Source organism: Gymnodraco acuticeps, unplaced genomic scaffold (genome assembly GCF_902827175.1).
Source record: "Gymnodraco acuticeps unplaced genomic scaffold, fGymAcu1.1, whole genome shotgun sequence".
Lineage (NCBI taxonomy): Eukaryota > Metazoa > Chordata > Actinopteri > Perciformes > Bathydraconidae > Gymnodraco > Gymnodraco acuticeps.
In genome coordinates this window covers 137,822-160,538 of record NW_022990304.1, presented here as the reverse complement: position 1 = coordinate 160,538, position 22,717 = coordinate 137,822, and the positions used below count along the sequence as shown (strand labels likewise).

The window sequence follows — 22,717 nt, the reverse complement described above, 5'->3', positions numbered from 1 at the left end:
TTTAAAAAGGGGGATCAGAGGGTGTGTGCCAATTACAGAGGCATCACACTACTCAGCCTCCCCGGGAAACATTACTCTAAGGTACTCGAAAGGAGGGTCAGGCCGATTGTCGAACCTCAGATTGAGGAGGAACAATGCGGATTCCGTCCTGGTCGTGGAACAACGGATCAGCTTTTTACTCTCGCAAGGATCCTGGAGGGGGCCTGGGAGTACGCTTATCCGGTCTACATGTGTTTTGTAGACTTGGAGAAGGCGTATGACCGAGTTCCCAGGGAGTTACTGTGGGAGGTGCTGCGGGAGTATGGGGTGAGGGGGTCTCTACTCAGGGCCATCCAATCTCTGTACTCCCAAAGCGAGAGCTGTGTCCGGGTCCTCGGCAGTAAGTCGGACCCATTTCCGGTGAGGGTTGGACTCCGCCAGGGCTGCGCTTTGTCACCAATCCTGTTTGTAATATACATGGATCGGATTTTGAGGCGTAGTCATGGGGGAGAGGGTCTGCAGTTCGGTGGACTAAGGATTGCACCACTGCTTTTTGCAGATGATGTGGTTCTAATGGCTTCATCGGTCTGCGACCTTCAGCACTCACTGGATCGGTTCGCAACCGAGTGTGAAGCGGCTGGGATGAGGATCAGCACCTCCAAATCTGAGGCCATGGTTCTCAGCAGGAAACCGATGGACTGTCCACTCCAAGTAGGGAATGAGTCCTTACCCCAAGTGAAGGAGTTCAAGTATCTCTGGGTCTTGTTCTCGAGTGAGGGAACAATGGAGCGTGAGATCGGCCGGAGAATCGGAGCAGCGGGAGCGGTACTGCAGTCGCTTTACCGCACCGTTGTGACGAAAAGGGAGCTGAGCCAGAAGGCAAAGCTCTCTGTCTACCGGACCATTTTCGTTCCTACCCTCACCTATGGTCATGAAGGATGGGTCATGACCGAAAGAACGAGATCGCGGATACAAGCGGCCGAGATGGGTTTTCTCCGCAGGGTGGCTGGTGTCTCCCTTAGGGATAAGGTGAGAAGTTCGGTCATCAGGGAGGGACTCGGAGTTGAGCCGCTCCTCCTTCGCGTCGAAAGGAGCCAGTTGAGGTGGTTCGGGCACCTAGTTAGGATGCCACCTGGGCGCCTCCCTAGGGAGGTGTTCCAGGCACGTCCAGCTGGGAAGAGACCAAGGGGTAGACCTAGGACCAGGTGGATGGATTATATCTCTTCGCTGGCCTGGGAGCGCCTTGGGATCCCCCAGTCAGAGCTGGTTGATGTCGCCAGGGAAAATAAAGTTTGGGGCTCTCTGCTGGAACTGCTACCCCCGCGACCCGACCACGGATAAGCGGGAGAAGATGGATGGATGGATGGATGGATGGATATGGCGTAATTTTGAATTAAATACACAATCAGTACAATACATAAATCAGTTTTATTCTGAAAAAAACGGAAGTTCACACTATTAACTTAATACTTTTATTCTGAAAATGATTCACTTCCGGTTAGCATTAGCATGTGGCGAAATGCTACGTTTTCAAACCGTGAATCGAAGGTGAAATGACATGTGATGTTGTACACTGAGCACACTGGGATTAGCACTCATTTATTGACGCTGAATAACGTTTATCAGGGAATGTTTAAATAACCACAGACACCAGAATATACGTAAGTGCTAGTTTTTTTGCGAGTCCAAGTACCGGTTCCCGACGTTCCGGTTTTAACCGGACTTGAACCGAAACTTTTTACAAGTCCAGTACCGGTTCGGCGTACCGGTACGCAGCACTATCCTGGTTGAAAAGTTTTCCCCGGCATTCAAGCTGAATATCTCCTTTGGTGAAAACTTCAGAAGCAATACCCCTTACGGAGCCCCCTAGGGGACATGGAGAAGAAAAAAAAAATATTTAAAAATAAATAAAAATAAAATGTTTTGCGAGATCTCGCAAAACCTTTGCGAGATATCGCAAAAAAAGTCAGCCAAATTAGCATTGATACTGCAAGGAGACGTATTGTGTGAAGAGATATTGAAGATGTTGCTTAATTGCTGATATATTTATGATCCACGTCACGTTTTCAGTTTTGGCGGCAGTTCTTCCTGTTTGTCCAGAAGTTTTCTAATCAGGGCTCTATAAATAGAGAACTAAGGCAGATATGTAATATTTAATTCAGCCGAACCGTGTATTACAATGCCGTTATGTGATGACTTTCAAAGAGAAAAGCAAGCACACTCGGAATAAAGTATTATTTAAAAAAAAAATAATAATAATTCTGATTTCACATCGCATAAACACCATTTCCCAACATGCATTGCGGCGAAACCATCGAATCACCGAGCTGAGGATCTTGCCTACGTCTGTTTCTGGTATTGTTAATGACGGATGTATTTAGTTACAGTATCATATTGCTATGCGTGTACAGGGATATTATGGCCGGCGTATTGCTGTCAGAGAACACACTACGCCTAGAGCAAAGACTCCAATTAATATACAAACATTCATTCACATTTACATTTTAATTTACATTAAAGTATTTCGTGAGGCCTTCTAAAATGTTTTTAAATATAACTACGGTTCTAGTTGAAGAGTTTGTAAATTAACATGAACCGAAGCTGTTGCCTGGCAACGCAATCGCACAACATCACGTCCGTTAATTCCACATCCACACACATGGATTAACATTGATTTAAAGGTGGGGTAGGTAAGTTTCAGAAACCGGCTCGAGTGCACTACAATTTGAAAGTACACAGCCGAAAAGAATCCGCCCCTTCCTTCAGACTTCCTTACAGAGCACCTCCTCCAACACACATGAACGCGCACATGACGTCAGCAGACTGGTGAAAGTGGCCGCCTGTTGCCGGCGAGTCATTGAAGTACTGCTGCAATGCACGCCCAATGACTGCACGCCCAATGAGGGCACGAGATACATTTGTGCGTGCACGAGATGGAAGGCTGACAGACAGGGCGGCAATCCAATCCGTTTATCCGGCCCGGCTAAACGGATTGGTTGTACTTTTTACAGTATTACGGCTTCCACAGATGACATTTTTTTATGGATTTTTTGTCAAAGCACTTAAGATATTCATTGCTATCGGGATGTTAAGAGCATTCCATGGATTATAACAAAAAGTGTATCTCGAGCCGGTTTCTGAAACTTACCTACCCCACCTTTAATACATTAATGTAGCCTTTGTTTCTGCTAAAAGAGGTGTCGACCAGCTGGGGCAACAAGAAAATCGGCGAAATCGAGTGTGACTATTAAAAAATAAATCATTATTATATTAATATTGACAATAACAACCGACCGTCGGGGTAGCATTTGCTTGGCATTTCCGTGTATATCTCCACTGGTTGGGCCATGTTAACAATACTGTGTAACTGTTACGTTTGAAGGGACGAAATCGTGACATCTTCACGTCTCCGAGCATGGCAAATCGTCACATGTTCACGTCTTGCCGTGATACCGGGTTGAATCTGGATCAGCTCCATGGTGCACCCGTATTTAGAGATGTGGGTACGAAGGAAAAGAGAGAGGGTTTTATTTTCTGACACGTTGTAAGTCTCCTTACACACCGGGGACAAATATTTATTACATTACATTACATTGCATTTAGCTGACGCTTTTATCCAAAGCGACTTACAATAAGTACATTCGACCAGGAAGACACAACCTTGAAGAAAACAGAATAATATAAGTACATCAGGTTTCATAGAGCAAAAACATTTCAAGTGCTACTCAACTGGCTTTAGATAAGCCAGTCCTTTATTAGTATAAAAGTGCTTCGTTAATAGTTCTATCGCTCGAAGTGGAGTCGAAAGAGATGAGTTTTCAGTCTGCGCCGGAAGATGTGCAAACTATCTGCTGTCCTGATGTCAATGGGGAGCTCATTCCACCATTTATTTATAATATGCGTCAAAAAGTGCATTTTGCATAATAGGTCGCCTTAAACATTATAACACAATATTGACTGTCAAAGAACCAATCTATCTTCAAAACGTGTTATGTATAGTGCTCTAATTTGTATGTTTATTAGGAAAAATTGATAATTTACAGAAAAAGAACACGGTTGGAAGGCAATACTTGTTATATTAAGAGAAAACACTTTAAATTGTGTAAAGCATTTCATTTATAATAAAAAACATTTATGAAAAACTAAAACAACTGTATATACACATCATTGAACTCTCCACATATTTTAAAAGCAAAGTTCTTCATGGCGAGCATTTTCTTTGGGGGGGGGGCGGGCCAATGAACATTACATTAGTTTAATTTCATTGCTGTTCTTACAACTGCTGCTGTTTAGCTAACATGCATTATTGAGCTACACTGTTACTAAAAATCTATTTATCTTTTTACACATTTTTTAGGTTTTAGGTTTTGCTTTTAATGAAGGAAGTATTATGCTCTTTTTCTCAGGAACATAGTCATGGTATTATCAATGTTATCATGAAACACCTAGAAGCTAGTAGGTATGATTCACTACGACTGTACATTAAGATAATAATTGATCATTGCACATCATTGATTCAGAGCACCACTACATTTCACACTTCAAAATAAAATGTAATTTCAAAGTTTCATTCACAATGTTGTGTCACTCTTGCTTTCCTAGGGCTTTGAATAACGGAACAGTACCTTTACAATGCAAACGTCTTTTAATGCTGCCTGTAGGACCTAAACTATTCTGAATTCAAAACTCACCATGTCTGTTGCACCATCTCTTACAATATCATCCCAGTAAACTGCAACGTTTCTGATTATGTGCTGAAAATCCTATAATTGTCAGATGTTTTGAATAAATAGCCCTAAAGAAATAAAGTGTACGGTTCCAGTGCATTGATTTAGATATTGGAGAATGACTCCGACGCACCAGCACTGCCCGAGTTTACAGCCTCTGACACTTGGTAGACGTCTGAAAGACAAATAACAAATTGTTATTAGGGAAAATATATCTCAGTAAATGAAAAGAACTGCTCAATTTAAAATAAAAACTTGCTTCTTCTTCCACGCAGTCGATGGAACCAGTTGAGTCCAGTGGAGGAAATGCCCCCACTTGTACTCTAAAGTAGAAAACAAATATTATATGGTATAAATAGGTGATAGCAGGATATCTTTGTTATTTAATGGGTAGAAAAATTATGAACAAGAAAAACTGCATGCACTTTAAAATGACTTACTCTGGTTGTATTGGAGCCTGTGCTTGTTGTAGGTGATTTTCTTGCGAGGATAGAACGGATCTACAGGAAAATCAAATTCATCTCAATCAACTTATGTGCGATTTGGAAAACATTCAAGAAGATTAACATTTTTAAACAAAGAAAATAAGCTTCCTTGCTTTATAATTAGCATTAACACTCTTGTGAGCTTTAGAGGGGCTGCTAGGCATATTCGCACAGTAGGCTACGTTGTCTCCAGTACTGCCCTTGGGTTACACTTTGTTATCTGAACTCTTTCCAACCAATCCATTACATATATAAGTATTCAACAAATATGCCCTTAAATCCTCTATACACATGTAACAATTACGAGTTTACCTTAAAAACAATGGATTGCAAAACAAAGCTTGAAGCAGTAAAAACAAGCTCCACCTATGCCGAACAACAACTGTATTAACATTGAGTTCTCTGAGGTTCTCTGGGTAGCATGAATGGATGTTTCACATTGGCAACATCTACGGCGTCACTTCATCAGAATACTTTTTGCAAGTAACGATTGGCTGGAATACAGCATGTCATCATTGTCAAGGAAGATAGAGACCCTCTGTTATGGCTTCGCCAACCATTTGGTGAGTTTTTAAGCTTTGAATTCTAGCTCTTACATGACAGGAAGATAGTTTTAGTGATTCTAAAATGGCGTGTGTGCTCCAGTGAAGCTGATACATGTTAATCCTGTGCCGTCCTTCGTTCATAGCCCTTGAGACGGCATTACCTGTACGCTTTTTTGTCGTTATATTTATATCTATACTTTGAGTGCATTCTCGTAATTAGATTGCAGCCAGTTATATGGAGTGAGCAAGTTCATTTCACACATGTGTATATCAAGGGCTTAAAACTAGGCTGCCAGTATTTCCAAGATCCAAAGCTCTTCACTACGAAATGGTGGACGAAAACATTCTTCCAGTAATTCTGTACAAATGGGCAGGATTTGTTTTTCTTGTTCTCTTCACTTTGGGTAATTGTTTTTACATAAAAAGTAACATCGTCAACACAGCCTGAGGTACAGGACATAAACCAGGTGGGCGGGGTCAATAGCCAGATTAGCTGATTAGCCGGCCTTCTATTTATTGTGTTGTGTACTCTTGCTTTGGCACTGGGCTTGCTGTAACATTGTAAATGTTCCTGCCGTTGGAAAGTTAAGGACTTCTGATTCTTGATGTTTGGCTTTGTTAACAAAGTTGTCAACCTGCTAGTTTGTATCTTAAGTAATGCTAACATAACAAATGCACACTCAACGTTATGGAGTAAATTTCAATTACAATCTTTAACTGGGGGCACTAAATCACAAAAGTACAAGAACCTCTATCATTTTGTTTCAATGCTTCATGATAATCTCATTATGGAATATAAAATATGATAACAATAATGCTAAAACTGATTTGACTTTAGTCATTTTTCATTGCATGATATTAAGTTATAATCTGGTATTTGAACCTTCTGGCAGGTTAAAGGATTTGAATACTTCTACTACTACTATCAAAAGAGGTATCAATCGTCTATCCACAATTATTAGTTTGAAGACAACATACCTTTGAATCGAGTAGTGTCCCAAACACTAAAATGAAGAAACCCTGAGGAAAATGAAATAACACGCATTTTTATTTAACTTCAAAGAAATTGACGAAGTAGATATTATATAAAAATACTGCTATGTAAGAACAAGTTGTTATTTGGTTATTTTTAATGGTTGCAAATACCTGTAGTGAATTGAAGAGTGCAAAGACAATGTGGAGTCCTCTATTTGTCGAATCTAGCATGGTCCCCACTCCTAAAGACCAGGTCAGTCCAAATAAAGGAGTCAAAATGGCCACACACCTTAGAATGACCACCAGCGTATGCCTTTCCTCTCTTTGGCCGGCGTCTCCCACGCCTCTTCTTAGCATTTTGAACAGGACCACGATTACGATAATGATGTTGATACAAACTATAGTTAAGGCAGGTATCACAAACGCCAACAGAGCCCTTGTTTGCTCCCAGTTAAGCCAACAAGCCTCTTTGTTCGTGATGTATCCTTCTCCTGGTGCTGTGGCGGCAACAGTAACAACAGCTATGATCAGAGGGCACCCGTAGCCTAATAAGAAGCCAATAGCCAACATGACTGCCTTGGACATGTGGGAGAAGACCATGACTGTCCGGTAAAGTAGCAGAAGGCCTGAAACCAGCATCCAAAAGAACACCGCAAGGTAAAACAAGTGCATAAAAAATGTTGCTGTGCTGCAAGAGTCAACTGGAACATTATAGTTATTCTTCCCCGGGTTTTCAGCTGGGTTGTCGGCAATGGAGGCTCCAATGATAAAGCAGATGTCAGCGATCAACAGAGAGAGGGCAGTGTTAATGATGGAAACATGACGCATGAAGGCAGTGCTATTTTTAGTTATGGCTTTCCAAACGTATCCTTCAATAATTAAACATATAACTAAACTTGCCAAAGAGATCCCAACTCCAACGTAGGTGATTATATCCAAGAGTTCTTTTAATTCTTGAGGGATACCAGTTGACATCAGAATTGAAAATGAGGTGAGATGGTCGCATCTGCAGGTTACTGTGTCATTTATATCGGAAACAAACTGACACCCGTCACTATCCCAACCACCCCTGTTGTCAAACAGTCTAAAGTTCCAGAAGACACACTGAGGATCTTGCGTCAGAGTCGTGTTTAACTTGGTGTAGCTTAAAGTAACGTTCCGAATAGTTTCATTTACTTTTATCAGCACCACAGCTGCGTTGAGGGCATTAACGGGGTCAGTGTTATTGGTGTTGAAGAGGCTGGTGTTAAAGCTGGAGCTCCGTACTGGCATAACATTATTTAGGGTGGAGAAAGTAATAGTGGTGATAGAGGCATTGCTAAAGCCGGTGTTAGGAATGTCCAGGACAACGCTGTTGTTCAGATTTGCGGAGAACGAGATAAGGTCAGGGTCAAAGGTGCTTCTGTCGAAGAGGATTGCAGCAGTCTCAAAGGTAAATGTCCCATTTATTTTATCAGAGAGGAGTTCCATCGAACCCAGTAAATCAGAGCTTGCGTTGTTGCTTTCGTTTGCATTCAGAGCTGTCCAGGACTCTCTTGAATCCTCACCAATAATGACATCAACTGTTTGAAGGACACCCTGCAGATGAAGACAGATTTCATTGTGAGGTTACATCTGCATAAAAAAAATATACGTGAACTGCTCTATAAAAATCAGTCACATCGACTCCGATACACATTTTGAGTTATGTACATAACTGGAAAGAGGAGATTCTTAGCATTCCGAATATCTACTTATTGTTTAGTTTTGCAAATATTCAGCGAAATATCAAGATTTTTTAAAAGGCCTTCAAAGTTTGCTGACAATAATTTAGCTATAGCTATTTAAAAGAGGGGGCTCAAGTTCAGAAGAAAAGTGTGACCGAAAGTAGGTGTGTGTGTGTGTGTGTGTGTGTGTGTGTGTGTGTGTGTGTGTGTGTGTGTGTGTGTGTGTGTGTGTGTGTGTGTGTGTGTGTGTGTGTGTGTGTGTGTGTGTGTGTGTGTGTGTGTGTGTGTGGCCTAGCATTACTATACTTGTGGGGACCTAAATCTGTTTACATAGTCACGTGTGGGGACTGGCTTCCCTTATGGGGACAAATTGGAGGTCCCCATGAGGGGAATCATTAATTTTAGGGTGAAGACTTGGTTAGGTTTAGGATTAGGGTTAGGGTAAGGTTAAGGGTTAGGCATGTGTTGGTTATGGTTAAGGTTAGGTTAAGTCTCCAGGAAATGCATGTAAGTCAATGTAATGTCCCCTGAAGTGATGTATACATGGTATGTGTGTGTGTGTGTGTGTGTGTGTGTGTGTGTGTGTGTGTGTGTGTGTGTGTGTGTGTGTGTGTGTGTGTGTGTGTGTGTGTGTGTGTGTGTTTTTGTGCGTGTGTATGTGAATTTTCCGAGGGGGGAAATGTATTTATTGTATAAATGTGTTATAAAAGATTGATATACTGGAAGCCAAAACATTGTTTGTTTATAATCAACGAAAACCCCAATTGCAATGCGCCGTTGCGACATCGGACTGGTTTCAATAGAGCAGTTCACATTTGTTGACATAAAAGACATATCTAAACTAAGATAATGCTGATGGGACGGATTAACCTACCTCTATGACAGGTTGATTGACTACCAGAGTATCAATAAGTGCAATGTTGCCCAGGATTTCCACGATAGTTGATATGGTATTAGGTGACTTTGCTACATCATTCTTAATCACTTTGATCTCTTCACTTAGCTTCTCCACAAAATCTGGGACATCCTCCACCTGCAACTCCTAAAGTAAATAATAAAAACACATACATTTATATAATGAGAGATTGTAAACCATGACAAATACAGAGATGTTTCTTTTCTGGCAACAGCTGCACGTTTTAAGCCACAAAAGTACAGAAGAGGCTAAAAGAATGTGATTGTGAGGGATGGCCGTGTGCTTTGAAACTCGGTACTACCATTTGGAGACCTATCCCGTATTAACTTTAATGTTGTTTGTTTTGAAACATTGTAATAACAAAAATATTGTTTTTTAATATTTTATCGGTTTTTGTCTCATATATTTATTATGCATAGTTGGAGGAGCCTGGGACTCAAGATGTTCATTGCCAAAACTAAACTGTAGCTACTTTGCACAAAACATTAAAGCCTTTGAATCGTTGAATCTTTAGTCTACTTAATCTGAGCCACCACAGTTTTGACAAGTTTGTCCATCTTTGTTGAAAAAGTATTGATATTTATGTGAATCCTGAAATTGATGATTTACTAGAGAGGAGGCGTATTACTTTTAAACAGTTACAGCTGATATGCAGTGGTGTAAAGTTACTAAGTACATACTCAAGTACGAATTACTGTACTTAATTACCATTTTGAGATACTATTCTTTACATTTGATGCTACTTTGTACTTGTACTTTTATTTGAGTAACATTTGCAATGCAGGACTTTTACTTGTAACATAGTATTCCTACACTGTGGTATTTCTAATTTTACTTAAGTACAAGATATGAAGCTTAGCGCAAGTTCAAGAAGGAAGACCATACCCCTGGTGTTACACGTCACTGCAAGCTCCTCTCCCATTAAGTAATCAGGGGCGGTACTCCCCAGCTAGCAATCATTGCACCTGCTAAACCCTTTAAATCTGTTCTTCCCTCTCTGTCAGTTGTCATTTCAGGTGTCAACGCACAAGTGTACGCGTCACAGTGTTCATGGTTAAGCCAAGCAGCAGCAGGGCTTTGGCCCAGCTGAGGGCTTCGTTCCAGCTCCAGGCATTTATTCATCAGCTCCGCAGTATCGCGGATTAAGCTACAGGCTGCGTTCCCCAGTCGGGTAGCGGGTCAGCCGGCCGTCCCGCAAGCCCGGACGCGGGAGGAAAAGACAAGGAAATCTGGCTCCATGGAAGTTCCTCCGGCCTAATGGGAATGGCTACTTCACGCAAACAACTGACGTACGCTTCAGTCTCTTGAGAAGGCATCACTGGCATCAGGGCCGCCTAATGCAGCGCTTCCGGCTTCACGCGGAACGGGTCCTCATCACATGCGGAGTTTTACCCATTCTGGCTTCAACTACAACCCCTCCTGCAGGCAGGCAGGGCTTAAGCTATCCCATTGAAGCTATTCCTCCTGCGCTCACTTCAACAGGCGTCAGGGTAACGTTGGCAAAGGCAGTTGCAACAAATTCACGAGATGTTTCGTATATGTTACGACATTTGGGTCATGCAGAGTGAGATCGCTACCCTTAAGAGAGGGGTGTGGCGTGTGCATGTGTGCGTGGGCATGGTATGAGCGAGCGGGATACATGTTTTTTAGAAATAAACGAGGCAGCAGGAAAAGGAAGGTCTGCGATCTTGCGAAATCTATCTTGCGAAACAGGAGAGCTAAATAATGCAACGACCTCCCAAGAAGAGCTCGCCTCTCTCCAGTCTTTCCGATAAAATGAGTTATTGAACCAGAAGCGTGTTGCTTCTGCCCTGGGAGACAACAGAGAGTCCCCCCCCCCCCCCCCCCCCCTCGACTACGGTCTGGGAGCCTACCTCTAGTCAGGGTTAAGGTGAGCTTCAGGCAGTGTTGGGGGTAACGTGCTACAGTATGGAGTTTCAGTAACGTATTACTTGCATTACTAATGCAGTCGGGTATTTACTCATTACAATGCTCAGTAACTAAACGCAGGTTCAAGCTTCAACACAGCGTTTCCTGAAATGAATGGCGTTCGTAGGGCTTCTTTTCCTCAATGGACAAGTCGCTGCACATTATCCTGTTTATGACACGACCAGATACTAAATAAATTAGGAATTCACTCCCAATATTAATTTAATGATTATTGACAAAATGATCGGTTTTCTCTTTTTCTTCTCCACTAAGAACATTCCGTTTCTTGGTGCACCAACGGCTAGATCTGCGACAACAACATCTCATGGGCAGCAAGGCAAGTTTATTTATATAGCACTTTTCAACACAAGGCAATTCAAATTGCTTTAAAAAATGAAAGACATTAAGAAATGGCATTTAAAATTAGTCACTTAAAAGGAAGCTAATAAAATAAACATTAAAAGAAAAAGTACATGGATCAAAGTTGCAGTGCAGTCTAAGATATGAATAGTTCAATTAAAAGCAGCGACAAAAGAAAAGTCTTCAGCCTGGATTTAAAAGTAGTCAGAGTTGCAGCGACTAAGGGTGCAACAACTAAATCGACTAATCGATCAAATCGATTACCAAATTAGTTGCAACTAATTCAGTCGTCGATTCATTGTGATGTCAGCAGCGTGTTTACGTGCGTAAGCTCCAACGTATTGGTCTTCTTATCAGTACCGGAGACATTTATAAATATACGTCATGTTTATTGCTACAAAAACATTATATCGCAGTCTAGTGTCACAACTCGTTCTAATATGCAAAGGACAAACAAATGCGCCTATGATGTATTTTCGATCAGATGAGATCTCTCTCCCCCATCGCGAGGGGGCGGGGCAGTTTACACACACAGCTGCTACATGCAGCGGAGTACACTGCGAAGGTGGCGGAGAGAACGCGCTCCGAGGCGTGGTTAAACTTCACCCTCTTCGATGTGGAGAATGCTCGTTGCCAAAGTGCAATAAGAGTTTATCATGTAAGGGCGTAACACGAGCACTTTGTCTAAACATTTAGCAAAAGTGCTCCACATTCAGACGGAGGAATGCACCGGGTTCCACTGTCTTTCTAGCAGCTCCGTAGCTCCATTCACGAGTAACGTTCCCACGTCAGATGTTATGTATGCTAGCAGCAACACACAGAGTAACTACATTATACAAACTGGGTTAATGATTAGAGGTAACTGAATACTTATTAGTTTCAATTTCAGCTTTTCTGTTTACAGCCCGTCGACAGATTATTTAATACGATTCGGTAAATGCTCAGGGCAATCTCGATGACAAGGTCAATGTTCCCCCCTTTCTACGCACGGAGATAATGTAATCTAATAGCGTGCAGGCCAAGGCTGGCTCTTCAAAGCAGATATTACGACGCGCTTTAATGTTCCCATCATCGTTCAGCGGAACTCTTTCAGCCTTAAGTAAAGTAGGAGAAACTACGCGTGCACCGGCTATTCAGGTAATAATATTAATAGCGTCTCTCCCAGTTCAAATCACCCACTGCTCAGGGAGATCTCCTAATGCGTTGCCTTCACGCATCTAGCGTTCAAATACAACATTACTAAACTACAACTCCGCTCAACTGGGAAAAGAGAAGAAGAAACAAGAAGAAACAGAAGAGACTCCTCCAGGAGCACAGCGTTCCTAATCATGAGGAACTACAGGCCCAGTCTCACACCGGAGTTCCTAGCCATCACATCAAGCTCATGGTATTATCGTTCCTCTAACCAACTGCGTGCATCCACATAAACGTCTTCAACGACAGTTGCTCTTCCTTACCGGGCAACCGTACTTTGCATGCGGATTCTTCGGCACGCATCATCTCCCGTTTCCTGGACGTGGCATCCGCCGGCCTCACGACGACCGTGTTTTCCCCGACTTAAGGACGTGCACTGCACATCCTCCGTTTTGGGGGGGATATCTGCATGAGATCATTCAGATTTCCACTATTTCTACACATTTATTATCACACTTGCTGGATCTAACACTAGCGTCCCTCCATCATCCTCACTTCAGATGATAGAAGACAGTCTTAATCACTCAATCAGCTCATCAGCATCTATGACTCATCCCGGCACACTTAATGCTAATTAAGATATACTATATCATGGGTCATGTCTCAGTATTTACCTAAGTGTACGTCTTTTCTGCGTGCATCCTGCACTTCATTCATATTCTCGGGTTCATGCTCACTTGGCTCGTGGTAAACCAGGTTACGATATTCATGCATCACCGTACTCAAGCTAACAGCTCTCGGGCATTATATCGTCTACATCTCCCTCTTCACCGGACATCGGCTCGTGCCGCCAATCAAGATCTCTTCAGTTTACCTATGGTAAATATGCATATAACTGGTGGTGGCGTCTAATAGCATATCAGGGCTTTCGTTCAGACAGGTGCAGCCATTCAAGGCATATCTCCCTCCTCCCTGCCAACTCGGACGGTGGTCCTCCTCCGCCTTCATATCCCACATTCGCCCGGACATCCGTGCGTGCTGGCTATCCAAGGTCCGAACACTAAACGGTATTTATACATACAACTGGTGGTGGTCTTAGCAAGTCAGCACATGTACGTGTCACCGTGTTCATGTTTAAACACTTCATATCGTCGTGACCTTCAGGTTCGCTCGTATTGAATCCTGCCGCGCAGGTTGCGGCCAGTGGGTCCGCATTATGTTTAAACCCTGCACGTGCAGGGCGAGTAGGTCAGTGTCATGTTTAACCCTGTGTGTACAGGTTGCGGCCTATGGGTCAGCATTTGTTTAACCCTGTGTGTACAGGTTGCGGCCTATGGGTCAGCATTTGTTTAACCCTGTGTGTGCAGGTTGCGGCCTATGGGTCAGCATTTGTTTAACCCTGTGTGTACAGGTTGCGGCCTATGGGTCAGCATTTGTTTAACCCTGCGTGTGCAGGTTGCGGCCTATGGGTCAGCATTTGTTTAACCCTGGAGGTACAGGTTGCGGCCTATGGGTCAGCATTTCGTTTAACCCTGTGTGTACAGGTTGCGGCCTATGGGTCAGCTTTTGTTTAACCCTGTGTGTACAGGTTGCGGCCAGCGGGTCAGCGTCATGTTTAACCCTGCGCGTGCAGGTTGCGGCCGGTGGGTCAGCGTCATGTTTAACCCTGCGCGTGCAGGTTGCGGCCAGTGGGTCAGCATCGTCTAATCCAACATGCAGGCGCTAAGCATGGTTGGCGTTCACATTAACCCTACAGTTATTCCGACATTCTCATCATGTCCCCGTGTTATCTAATTTCATCCACAGATCTCCTCAATCAGCCAGCAAGGTAAGAAATGCTTCACATCTCAGCACTTCTCACTTCTCTTCTCTTTGGGGGTTCATCGGAGCGGTTTTCCCCTCCCGAATGATTATCCTACAAACCGGGGCCTAATCTCCAAACATCAGTTGATTCATTGTTGTAATCTGTCATCATAATTTTCTATACCACGTGTCCGGTATTAAACATGTATTTCATACATCACGTCTCATGATTGAAATGAAGCTTAGCGCAAGTTCAAGAAGGAAGACCATACCCCTGGTGTTACACGTCACTGCAAGCTCCTCTCCCATTAAGTAATCAGGGGCGGTACTCCCCAGCTAGCAATCATTGCACCTGCTAAACCCTTTAAATCTGTTCTTCCCTCTCTGTCAGTTGTCATTTCAGGTGTCAACGCACAACCCGCCTCCACCCCTTCGCCTCCTGTATCCTAATTCAGGGCCAAGCTAATCCTTCTTCCTCCAGACCAGACCGAACCATTATCACCACCACCAGTGTCTAGACCCCGGGGGGTTCATCGGAGCGGTTTTCCCCTCCCGAATGATTATCCTACAAACCGGGGCCTAATCTCCAAACATCAGTTGATTCATTGTTGTAATCTGTCATCATAATTTTCTATACCACGTGTCCGGTATTAAACATGTATTTCATACATCACGTCTCTCATGATTGAAATGAGTACTTCTTCCCCCTCTGCTGATACGACCTATGATTGTGTGCTGCAGGAGGAGCCAGTAAAAAGAATCATTTCACAACACATCTGCTCTGCATCTGTAGCACAGTCATTTTAGCCAAAGCATACAAATAATGCATGTTATGCATACACACAAAATAACCTGCTCTAGCACAAGACTCAAGTAAACAAGAGATATAGTGATGAACAATGATCTACATCATTATTTAAAATGTAAGCCACAATAAGCACTTCTACATGAATCCAGGGGTTTGCTCCTAGAATCTGTCAAAAAAAGGGATCTGTTAAAGGGACCCTATAATGCCCATTTTCAGCTTCATATTAGTATGTAGTGTCTACTGGGACATGTCTCCATGCTCTAATGTTCAAAAAGCTCTTTATTCTTCTCATACTGCCTGTGCTGCAGCACCTATGTTCACCCTCTGTCTGAAACCAGAGCCCAGTCTGCTCTGATTGGTTAGCTGGCTGGCTCTGTTGTGATTGGTCAATCGCTTAGAGATGTCGCGCCCCTTAGCCTATCACGTACAATAGGCACTTTCACACCGGAGTACTTTTACCCGTACTTTTCCCGTTTAGTTCCGTTAGTGCCTGGAATTTTGCGTTCACACCAAAAAGAGTATATTGGAGAGAACTGAAGAGAACTTTAGGATTTAGCCTTTGCAGACCATTTACCCAAAACTAGATAACACATTAAAAGAAAGGGAAACCCTCAAAAAGCATAATAGGGCTCCTTTAAAGATTAAAGAAGTGTTGCTGCAGAGCCACACTTTATATAAAAACAGTGGTCAGTTAGTTACAATAAGTTACTGGACAGCAGAAGCCGTGATGGAATGTGCTGATGTTGGTCGAAAACGTGGGTCTTTTATAACAATACAAAATATTATAACAAATTAGCATAGTACATTTTTTCTCACTTTCTCACGCGAATGTACTTCAGATGAAATACAATACATACTAAATGAAACTTCTCACAAGGTCAGTGGATTATCTTGAGCAACTGGTAATGATTTCTGCTGTTGAGTTGATTTATAAGAAACCTGACGTTTAGATTTTCTTCATGCTTTAGTTGAACAGATGGTGTCTCAGAGTTGACAGGTGTAGTTTGTTAGAAAGAAAATAGTTCCTAGATACAATTGTTGCACAACACGGAATGTCTGGTTACGTAGAACTAGTAAACATAGGACCGTTTTTTGAATAACTTTATGGTATACTGTGTGTTTTATAGATTTAAAATGGGGATGAATTGTTATCCCCAGCTGATCACTTACCTCTGAAGAAACAAGCAACTCCTTGATTAATTTGATAACGCAAGTGTCCTCTAACAATATCCACTTTCCATTATCACACTTCGCAATCTTTTCCCCCACTTGACCTGGAGGACATTCTGTACTAGATAGTTCGCCTTCTCTTCCATCCCCATAATCAGCGTCTTTACATGTAAAAGCTTAGGAGATAAATAATAATCAATTAGTATTACACAACATATTGGGGAAGAAAAGCATAGTCACTTTTGAAACATTGCACTTACGTTCTTCGGAAATTGTCAATGTTGTTACCCGTCTATAATCGAGATCATCGACCTTACAAGTAAATGTTGGTGACGTTGGTCCACTGCAGGCTACGAGCGGGTATTCATATGTGCGACAGAATGGGTTTCCATTTTCAGTAACAGTAGGTTCTGCGAACATTTAACAGTGTTGTTAATAAAATAAACTGTTATTGGATGTGTGTTTTCAGTATGGTCAGATTGAGAAGTTTTCTGAAACATTTTAAACTTACCAAGAGTAAGTGAGTCTTTAAACCACTTCACCTTAAAAGGGGACTGCACACAACACTCAAGTGGTACTGTTTGTCCCTCCAGACATCTAACGGGTATGTGAGACTTTGATACTATGATGGGAGGTGGTTTGATATCATCTCCAATCACGTCCCTTTCTTGTCTGAACTGCAATACGTCGCCCATCAGAGTGCATTGGTACATTCCTGTGATTAAGATAATAAAAACAATGATTACATTGGTATGCTGTAAAAAAAGTTAAAAGAATGATACCATTAGTATATTAAATAGTGAACATTCCAGTCCAAGCAGCAATTTAATTTGTCTATTAGCATCAATTAAAAAAGAATATTTTACTTATATTTACTAGCTTTTGCTTACCAGTATCCACAACATCGGCTTTCTCTATTGTTAGAACAGACATTGTGTTAGAATTTGTTATTTGTTTCCTTCCAGACTCCTTAATTACCCTTCCACGAAATGTCCACTTAACACTACTTATTTGTCCCACATTAATACTGGGTTCGCACACCAGTCTCATGCGATTTCCATTATAAATGGTGGCGTTAATCCTTAATTTATCTTCACCTTTGGAGAAAGTAGAACACATCAGTTTGGTGTTTATACAAGTTAAACCAAATGTAATTACCTACTAGCTATGTTGGACTTACTGTTGTACAATGCAGTGACAGAGCCAATGACAGGGGCAATAGTAGAGGTTACTGCTTTTGAAAATGCTGTATTTGCTTCAGCCAATTCTGCAGTTTTAACCTCTGTAGTCTCAACAACAAACTCTGTAAATATGCTTCCTTCTCTGTAAGAACAAACACAAAACAAAATGGTGGTGTCAAATGTGTACAGATTTCCTGCTTCCATATGTCTTAAATGCCAGAGTTACCATACCTGAATCCTGTCACAGAAACACCAATAAACCCTGTGATTCCTCCATACTCCTTGTTTAACTGTGGGAGAGATACGGTTCATAACATTACCAATTCAACTGAAAATACAAGTTACAATTTGATATGGTATTTATCAATGCACTTACCAATGTAGTCATGTTGTCTTTAAGATTTTTGTATTCAGCACTTGTTGGATCTTTCAATGTTTCTGTGAACGTCTTGTTTAATTGCACTGTCATTTCCAAATTGAACCCTATTTATTTGAAAAGAGAATAAAAACAAGATCAAACAATTCAGTTTGTTGTGATTTAAAGAATATACTAGCGAGCCACGAGAAGAGAGGACACAATTGTGAATCATTTTTTATTTGGTTTGCATGACTTGCAGATCAAGGGTATAAAACCCATGTCTCTATAAAATGCAAATATCCTTTTCAGCAACAGTGTTGAGATGTCATGTGGAAGGTAGCAATGAAATAGCCTGAGCTATATTCAAGCAGAACTGCAATTTATAATTCATCAATTCATTTTTGAATGAATGACATATACGTCCATTTACACCCTGAGGTCAAAGCCCTTTTTTCACGTTTGGCTCGCCTGTGTTTTAAATGAACCCTGTGCTGCATAATAAAGTAATATCATCGGTTAATACAAGCTTAGCTATCAGCATATGTAGGCTGCAGGGATGTCACATGAATACTATCACTCAGAAATATATTCAAAACCCACAGTGAAAAGTAGTTTACAAGACTCTTGACATCAGAAAATAGTTTCTTTCAAGTCTTGGTGACCAAGGGGAAAAGATACACATCTATATGTATTTACCAAAAAAAGGTAATGGAGATGTTATAAAGCAAAGAGCTACATAGATCCTGATAACTACATTTTTGTCAATAAAAAAGACCTCTCCCAGGAGCAGTCATCGTTGTTACTGCAGGTGTAGCCTCGGTAGCAGCAGCAGTAGTTGGTTGAGTTATGAGTATTGTAAAAATATTTGATTTCTTCAATTTCGTATGCTTAAAGGTGGGGTAGGTAAGTTTGAGAAACCGGCTCGAGATACACTTGTTGTTATATTCCATGGAATGCTCTTAACATCCCGATAGCAATGAATATCTGAAGTACTTTGACAAAAAATCCATTAAAAAAGTCATCAGTGGAAGCCGTGGCGCTGTAAAAAGCACGACCAATCATCTGAGCCGGCTAAAGTAACTGGATGACCTACCTGCCTGTCAGCCTCCCATCTGGGCACAAACTTATCTCGTGCCCTCATTGGTCATGTGCGTTATGTGTGTTGGAGGAGGGGCTCTGTGAGGAAGTCTGAAGGAAGTGGCTGATTTTTTCCGGCCGTGTATTTTCAAATTCTAGCGCACTCGAGCTGCTTTCTCCAAAATGACCTACCCCACCTTTAACTGTAATAAAGTATGATCATCTGTAGAGGGAAATACCTTACGTGAAAGTGAATTACAGAAAATGTTCTACAATTAACAACAAGGGACGAGTTATCGAAACGCTTATTGCTAAATACAGGTAATGATGGTGGTTGAAAGATTATTTTATAAAAGTGTGTTACTGTTGACAGTATGAGTCAAGTTATTATAGCCCTCATCACTTGCTTTAAGACATTTAAACTGCACCGAAAGTATGTGTATCTCAAATACAGTATACCATGGCGTGACTACATTGTTATAAGCAAGAAGTTCATTGGAAATATTCCTGGATTAGGTTAGGTGTTGCAGTGTTAAGATGTGTTTTGTCAATAGATGTTGGGTCAATTAATTAATTCAATTTTATTTTATTCTGATTCTCTAACCAGGATTCCAAATATTCTGATTAAACTTGTTAAACATTTTAACACTTTTTTTGGATCTGAAAAAAGATAAATACAACTTGTATGTTCAGCTCTCCCATTAGGAGAGATGACTTAATGGGTTCAATCAATATGTTTCCAGAAGGTTTTTGCCAATACAACATTTTGAATACATAAATACTGGACAAGCATTTAACATCTCTGAAACTTAAAGACTAACTGAATTGTTTAAACAACAGCTTGATAATGGTAATAATAAATCCTGAATATGTATCTTATGTAATGTAACAATTGGTATATTTATCTTACCTGTTGTTGGAGACGTTGTGGTTGTTGGAGACGTTGTGGTTGTTGGAGACTTTGTGGTTGTTGGAGACGTTGTGGTTGTTGGAGACGTTGTGGTTGTTGGAGACGTTGTGGTTGTTGGAGACATTGTGGTTGTTGGAGACATTGTGGTTGTTGGAGACATTGTGGTTGTTGGAGACATTGTGGTTGTTGGAGACATTGTGGTTGTTGGAGACATTGTGGTTGTTGGAGACATTGTGGTTGTTGGAGACATTGTGGTTGTTGGAGACATTGTGGTTGTTGGAGACATTGTGGTTGTTGGAGACATTGTGGTTGTTGGAGACATTGTGGTTGTTGGAGACGTTGTGGTTGTTGGAGACGTTGTGGTTGTTGGAGACATTGTGGTTGTTGTATTGGTCACAACTGTTGGAAAAGACCATGTCATAATTTTGTTGGTTAAGCTGAAGAATACACACCTTAACAAGTCAAGTAGATCATTCGTACATTTAGGTTCAAGAGCAGGGACGAGCCTTAAAAACAGCAATGATCACCTGTGAACCCGACCAACACATCTGAGCACCATCTTGAATTACTCGACGACAGACTTGAATCATGCCCTCAAGCATTATCACAGTATTTTTGTCATTTTGCTATCCTTACCTCAGACTTTGATTCTGTCAAACTATCTGCTGGCTGACAGGTGCAGCAAATGCAAGCGTGTAGCCCTCCTTGGTTACATCAATTATGCCATTTGCAATTCCTAAAAAAGACCTTTCCCAGGAGCAGTCGTAGTTATTACTGCCGGTGTAGCCTTGGTAGCAGCAGCAGTAGTTGGTTGAGTTATGAGTGTTGTAAACATATTTTAATTTCTTCAATTTCGTATGCTTAAAGGTGGGGTAAAACCGGCTCGAGATATACTTGTTGTTATATTCCATGGAATGCTCTTAACATCCCGATAGCAATGAATATCTTAAGTGCTTTGACAACAAATCCATAAAAAAATGTCATCTGTTGAAGCCGTAGCGCTGTAAAAAGCACGACCAATCATCTGAGCCGGCCCGGCTAAAGTAACTGGATGGCCTACCTGCCTGTCAGCCTTCCATCTGTGCACAAACTTGGTTACATCAATTATGCCATTTGCCATTCCTCAAGCAAAATCCTTCCTGTCCAACCTGCATAAAGCTGCAGCCCTCCCTAAGTCTACAATAGAGTTGTTCTGGAAGATGCATGCAAGATGGAAAAGTGTCTTTGGCAAGATTTGTTGTCTTGGAATTGCATCTCCTTCTTCTACGAGCTCTTTATCACCAAACCTGAGGATATTGATCTCGCCTCACAGGCCCGCTTGCCTTTATATTTGCTCCATGTGCTAGAAGCCATTCTTATAACTGTTGTTCTTTGGTGGTCTAGGAAATCCATACTCGTCCACACAGAAAACACACATTGATCCTTCATGTAGATCCTTAAAGTATATATATCTTGTTCTTTAGACATCATGCAGCTCCCGCGCAGACTTACTTGAATCTCAGCTCAACACCAGTTCATTATTTGGGCATCCCACATTTCTGGTTACCACCACATCATTGCTGATTCATTGTATTGGTTTTCTTTCCAGAATATCAGACAAGTCCCCGAATCGGATCTCCATCCCATACCAGTCCTACCATTAAACTAGTCACTGGCCAACACTGTCTTTTTATTTCCCATTCCCATGTTTAGCTGTTGACCAAAAGCTTACAAAAACAGGCACCTGCTCTTAACGTTACACAACTACCACTCACTTCTGACCTTTTCAGCCTTTGCATCTGCTCTCTATGCTCACGCTACATGTCCCCCCTTGTTTATATGACCTCAAAACCCATTTGTTCTTACCGAAACAGGAATAATGGCCTAATGCATTGAGAAAAAGTCAACAGCAATTCAAGCATTTCCTTAGAACACTGTTTGAGTTATTCTGATCAAACCCTACAGGTCCTCAGTCACTGTTCATCTCGAGCATATACATTCTTAATCATCTCAACAATCCTCATCATGGACACACTCAACTCAGCTGAATTTAAATAAGCTTGTGTGGAGTTTATAGCAATTGAAGCAACGGTTGTTCAGTCTGAAAGAACAATATCATACCCATTGTTTGTTAAGAAGAATTCCTTTGACAAGTCAATTTAGACGATAACCAACAACACGGAAAAGTAATCTAACAATTATTATTTTGCACTGACTTATTTTTGCTGACAATGTGGGTGTTGGAGTGTTCACCCCGGTCCTAGTGACTGTTGTTGAGACTAAAAACACAATTTTACATTCATTTTTGTTAAGCTGAAGAATGAATCTGACAAGACAACTAAGAAAATATCTGCCAACATGGTGAAGTCAGATACCTATCGTTGTTTTCCCCCAACCCCTTTCATAACAAATGAACCATGAACCCATTGTCGTAGACAGTGAGTTCCTGTGGCATTAGTAACGATGTGCCCCGCCCCCACACTTTTGCCACGCCCCCTAACATATCATGAACCGTTTGCCATAGACTGTTGTGGAAAGCATCATTGCACTCAGCAGAGAATTTCTATTTAATTGGGGATTACATACTATTACTATAACAAGGAATTCCATTACCATAGCGCCATTTTGAGACAATCGCTATTAAACAAGAAGATGTTGTAACTTAAAGATGCATT

At 41.5% G+C, this 22,717-nt stretch overlaps 1 protein-coding gene across 5 annotated transcripts in view; it reads right to left on the bottom strand.

Moving 5' to 3' along the window:
- Nucleotides 1–4,077: 4,077 nt before the first annotated feature.
- Nucleotides 4,078–22,717, bottom strand: part of LOC117550316 (adhesion G protein-coupled receptor F5-like) — a 38,783-nt gene continuing 20,143 nt past the window's right edge. For 4 of the 5 annotated variants that reach the window (XM_034222692.1, XM_034222696.1, XM_034222693.1 and 1 more), the window contains 14 exons: nucleotides 20,064–20,462; nucleotides 18,095–18,201; nucleotides 17,950–18,008; nucleotides 17,718–17,860; nucleotides 17,428–17,634; nucleotides 17,049–17,252; nucleotides 16,798–16,947; nucleotides 16,538–16,713; nucleotides 9,292–9,459; nucleotides 6,883–8,289; nucleotides 6,715–6,756; nucleotides 5,147–5,206; nucleotides 4,966–5,029; nucleotides 4,078–4,881 (listed from right to left, as the gene is read on the bottom strand). In XM_034222692.1, the coding sequence (XP_034078583.1) occupies nucleotides 4,811–4,881; nucleotides 4,966–5,029; nucleotides 5,147–5,206; nucleotides 6,715–6,756; nucleotides 6,883–8,289; nucleotides 9,292–9,459; nucleotides 16,538–16,713; nucleotides 16,798–16,947; nucleotides 17,049–17,252; nucleotides 17,428–17,634; nucleotides 17,718–17,860; nucleotides 17,950–18,008; nucleotides 18,095–18,201; nucleotides 20,064–20,462 (3,257 nt within the window). In that variant the 3' untranslated portion in view covers nucleotides 4,078–4,810. Of the gene's footprint in view, nucleotides 4,882–4,965; nucleotides 5,030–5,146; nucleotides 5,207–6,714; nucleotides 6,757–6,882; nucleotides 8,290–9,291; nucleotides 9,460–16,537; nucleotides 16,714–16,797; nucleotides 16,948–17,048; nucleotides 17,253–17,427; nucleotides 17,635–17,717; nucleotides 17,861–17,949; nucleotides 18,009–18,094; nucleotides 18,204–20,063; nucleotides 20,463–22,717 lie in introns of all 5 variants that reach the window. The other variant, XM_034222694.1, reaches the window with a different exon arrangement.